Source organism: Carassius gibelio, chromosome A18, assembly GCF_023724105.1.
Source record: "Carassius gibelio isolate Cgi1373 ecotype wild population from Czech Republic chromosome A18, carGib1.2-hapl.c, whole genome shotgun sequence".
NCBI classification, from domain to species: Eukaryota; Metazoa; Chordata; class Actinopteri; order Cypriniformes; family Cyprinidae; genus Carassius; species Carassius gibelio.
Genome location: NC_068388.1, coordinates 9,864,906 through 9,869,997, shown reverse-complemented (window position 1 = coordinate 9,869,997; position 5,092 = coordinate 9,864,906). Strand labels below are relative to the sequence as shown.

Sequence of the window (5,092 nt, the reverse complement as noted above, 5' to 3'; positions counted from 1 at the left end):
CAGGCCTTAAAGGGATAGTTCACCCAAAAATGAAAATTCTCTCATAATTTACTCACCCTCAAGTTGTTTCAAACCTGTATGAATTTCTTTTTTCTGCTGAACACAAAATAACTTTTGAAAAATGTCTGTAACCAAACAGTTGATGGACCCCACTAACTTCCATAGTAGGAAAAAAAAAAATCTATGGAAGTCAATGGGGTCCATCAACTGTTTGGTTAAAGACATTTTTCAAAATTTCTTTTCTTTTCTGAAAAAAGAAATTCATACAGGTTTGAAACAACTTGAGGGTGAGTAAATGACGACAGAATTGTCATTTTATGGTGAACTATCCCTTTAATGCAAGATTTGAATCATGTCTTTCTGATCAGAATTGGCTGATAGGAATTCCAAAAATTTCAACAGATAAGACAAAGTCATTTTAAAACATGCAAATAAAAAATTACATGACAATACACAATAAATAGAACATTTAATTAATAAATTAACCAGTAAGTCAGGACAGCCCATTCATCCACGTAGTAAAATTGCATCACTCATGGTCAAGTGCATTGTAAAATGGATGAAAGTCCTTGGGTAAAACATGTTTCAGTTCTTGAAGGTGCTTGAACTTCAGGGCTTTAATTTTTGGGGCGGATGTATAGAGTGGGGCCACGATGACACACGTCTTCCTCAGGGATGGGGATGTGAAGGGTTGCCAGTTGTCAGAGTGTAGTAATTTAAACTCCATACTGCCATCCACATTGTATCTAATAGATAGATTAAAGAAAAGAAGGGGGAGGGGTGTCGGGGGACATAGGTCACAGAGATAAGAGGGAACCAAAAGCATGTTTCGATTTATGAAACCAAATATTTTAATATGATATGGCTAATGTTTCATGTATTTGTGAAAAAGTGTGTAACAAAAAAAACAAAAAAAAAAACACCTGACTGCTCGAAGGTCATGCACCGTAGGATCTCCAACTTTGCTACCAGGTCGGATTGACTTACAGATGTTGACTTTGCTGAAGTCTTGGAAAAAGCTGTAACCAACATACTTCACCTCGTATGGTTTTGGACTGGAACGAGCTCCTCGGATAACTGCAGCATACTCAGCTGGAACATGTATGTCACGGTTTCTCAACTTCCTCTCAATCACACTGTGCACAGAGTCACATTCCATTTGTGTGTGACCTCTTTCAAGGTACTTCTGTGTCACACGTTTCTTTTTCTCAGTAGCAAACTTTAAGAGGGCATTGCTCAGGACCAGATTTCTGTTTTGATAGCCACACCCATCACTCCAAAGGATGAATTCATTGTAAGTGGGGTGTGCTTCAAGGTAATCCACAATGCAGGAGGCGAATTCGTTGGCAGAGACCCCAGCTTCACCCTCATGCCAAAGGTAATTTTTTGCTTCATGTGATGCCATATTGTAGATGGTAAAATTATGGACACCAAGCTTCATTTTGTAGTACAGGGCAGACGCTTGAAGCTTTGGGCACAGGAGAAGGCCCTGCAGATCCATGCATGCAACCAAGGTGGTGTTGTTTGCAAGTTGTTTGTCCTTTACCTTTTCTGCTCGTGCATCGTCCTTTTTAACACAGTGTTCCTCCCACACGGCAGCCTCGATGTTCCCGGCTTTGAAGGCACAGCAAGTGTCACACTGATCTTTCTTCGGATGGAACAGAGAAAGATTTAAATCGTTGAAGGTGTTAGTGAATACTTGCCGTGACAGAGGCTGGATACTGTGGTCTGCACATGATTGCTTATACTGTGTGTGGAGATGACTGATGGACTTGAAGAAAGGCTCCAGGTACATCTTTGATGAGGAGGACCTGCAGTAGTGCGATGGAACTTTTGGCAAATCCAGAAGGAAGGTCTTTAGGAAGTCCTGCTCCTCTGTCCTTACAGTCACTCTCGTCATCTTCTCAGGACTTTCCCCTCTTCGCCCAACCCATTTTAAAAAAGTCCACTGCTTGATGCCAAGTGTAGACAGGAACATCCTTTGACAAACTCTGAGCCTTTTACCATCTACACATAAACAACAAGAGAGAGATGCTGACCTCCGAGATTGAACCGCTTCTGTTCGGCGCCGCTTGACATCACTCACCTCCACCGATGTTTTCACATACATTCTCCTCTCTTTCCATTCCAATTTCCCCCAAAAATATTTGAAAATTTCCTCCCTCTTCCCTTCATCAATTTCGGAGCAGTGTAGTTTGCTTGATTTCTTGCAGGACACAGATTGGCACCGGCCGCCCATTTTTCTTTCTTCTTTGATGACAAATTCATTTTTTTTCCGTCCAAGATAAAATTGGCCCCTCATTCTTTTCCTTTTCTGGATGTTACCCTTCCAAGTGTCTGGGTTGGTCCTCTTCTTTGACCTTCCCCGATTATCAATGGCACCTTCATATGATTAAAAGAAAAATAAAATAAAAATGATGTTCTACAAATGCACATTTCTCTTACATGGTTTCCTAGCATGTGGAGATGTGTGTGTGTGTGTCAGTGTGTAGGCATGCATTTAAGTTTGGCATTGCTGTTTGTGTGTGTGTGTGTGTGTGTGTGTGTGTGTGTGTGTGTGTGTGTGCGCGCGCATGCGGCTGAGCCCACTAGTAGCTGACAGAAATGTTAAAATAATGACAATAAGTTACTCACCTTCATTGACAAGTGTGTAATCCGGCTCATTTTCTGGATCGTGTTCAAGTGGGTCTTAGAATAATAAAGAGGAGCACATTTAGTACAACGAATGCACTGTTCACATCATTCAGATATAAGATTGCATTTATTTTGACTGGTAATCGATTAAATATGCTAGATTTGTAATTAGTAATGGGGTTTAGTCTTTAAGTCCTACTCAAAACTAATGTGAGGTGGAGGCTGTAGTATAGTCAAATCTGATAAGAAGAAAAAAGAAGAAGAATAATACTTACCCTCACTGGCAGCTATTTCGGAATGATTTTCTTTATCACTTTCCAGAGAATCTAACAACAATAAAGATAAAATGCATTTAGCACACTGAATAGCCTACAATGTTTGAATAATTCAGAACTGAGCTTGCATCAGTAGCTTTGACCAGCACAGTAACTATACATTTTGAATTCTTTGTGATTAAAGGGATAGTTCGCCCAAAAATGATATTTAAGCCATGATTTACTCACCCTCAAACCGTTCGAGATGCAGCTTTTTTCAGACGAACACATTTTCAGTTATTTTAGAAAATGTCTTAGATCTTTCAGTGGTTATAATGTGAAGCAATGGGGTCCAGATGCTTCAAGTCCGAAAATGTGCCTGCATCCTTCACAAAAATAATCCATCCTGCTCCAGGGGGATAAACGAAGGCCTTCTGAGGGTAATCTGTGCGGTTTTGTCATAAAAATATACATATTTAAAACTTTATAAACCAAAATAACTGGCTTCCGGCAGTGGTCTGCGCGCATTCATGGAGATGGATGGTGGCGTATAACGTAGGACGTAGCCCAGTTATTTTAGTTTATAAAGTTTTAAATATGTATATTTTTACGACAAAACCGCAAAGATTACCCTCAGAAGGCCTTTGTTTATCCCCCTGGAGCCAGATGGATTACTTTTGTGAAGGATGCATGCACATGTTGGGACTTCAACGATGTGGACCCCATAACTTGACATTATAACCACTGAAAGACTGAAGACATTTTCTAAAATAACTGAAAGTGTGTTTGTCTGAAAAAAAAAGATTGACATAATGCATCTTCGAACGGCGGGTGAGTAAATCATGGCTTAAATATCATTTTTGGGTGAACTATCCCTTTAAAATGTTTTAATTTAGCCACATACAATTTGATGGGTTAGTACTTGGAAATGCAACAGCAGTTTTTTGGATCAAGGGAACCAAAATAAGATGTGTGACAGGCTTTCATCTTAATGTGCAACACACCAATAGGCTTTAGGTTGCTGTATAGGTAGCTGCTACTGGAAGAAAATCATTTAGGCCTAAATTACCTACCCTCATTGGCAGCTGTCTGAGAACTGTCACTTTCAAGTGAATCTAAGAATGACAGAGAGAAAAACTAGTTAACATTTCAGTAGGGCTCCTCCGATCACGATCAGCCGATCGTTATGCGCATCTCGTCAGTAAAGCTGGTTCTCTAATCAGCGGTAAATTCCCTCAGGTGCGTGATTTCACATAGAGCAGCTGTTAACTGAGAAGATGCGCAAATCCACTTCATTTCGAGCGTTTATTTTCGCATCTTCTCAGTTAACAGCTGCTCTATGTGAAATCACGCACCTGAGGGAATTTACCGCTGATTAGAGAACCAGCTTTACTGACGAGATGCGCATAACGATCGGCCGATCGTTATCGGAGCAGCCCTACATTTCAGTAATGAATACAATGTAGACTTAATTGTTTGGCTGACTCAATTCTATTTTCCTACAAACCTTCCTCCTCATTGTTGACCCTCGCAATCGCCTCAATAACAGCCCTATCATAGTTGACGTTCATCAATTCACACAGCTCCTTTACAGAGACAGACATCCTGAAGGAAGGGAGAAAAACAGATCAGAAAAAATATAGCGCTATGCCCAGTCAACATTGTTTCACTTCACTTCGGAAATCCGTGCGTTAACATCTTCACAATAAAAACGTAGCAAGATAACTCTAGTACTGGACATTTTCAGCCTCTGGCAAGCGGTGATAGCAGTATGAGTGAGGCATGTTCTAGTCACTGACAATCATGACAGTAGCATTACAGGCTATAATTTGATCAGTTTGACTAAGAAAAAAAAAGTTTGAATCTTATCAATGAGACCGAGTTTATTTACATACTAGCAAGCAAACTAATCTGTGAAGAACTAGATTAGAACTAACTTAAACTGTGGAGAGCTTCAATATCGTACTTTCGTCAGCCAGGTTCACAAAAATAAAAATAAAAAAAATATTCGGTGACAATTAATTCGTCTAGACCATTTACCGATAAATAATAGTTGTGAATATATAATAAACTTGAGAACAGTTGTCAAAAACAAACGTTTGCTGATACTTTACCTCACAGTGTTAATCGGCTATCCAGTGCTGACTGAGCTTGAAACTTCACGAGACCAGCGAGATGCTTCCACAGGGCGGGAGATACGCGGG

The 5,092-nt window shown here is 40.0% G+C and overlaps 1 protein-coding gene across 1 annotated transcript; it reads right to left on the bottom strand.

Moving 5' to 3' along the window:
- Positions 1–529: 529 nt before the first annotated feature.
- Positions 530–5,092, bottom strand: LOC127933908 (uncharacterized). The gene is made up of 7 exons (XM_052531036.1): positions 5,003–5,092; positions 4,396–4,493; positions 3,962–4,003; positions 2,910–2,960; positions 2,635–2,688; positions 924–2,382; positions 530–746 (listed from the first exon to the last, which is right to left on the bottom strand). The coding sequence occupies exons 2-7, from the start codon at positions 4,490–4,492 to the stop codon at positions 530–532; spliced, it is 1,920 nt and encodes a 639-aa protein (XP_052386996.1). The 5' UTR covers position 4,493; positions 5,003–5,092.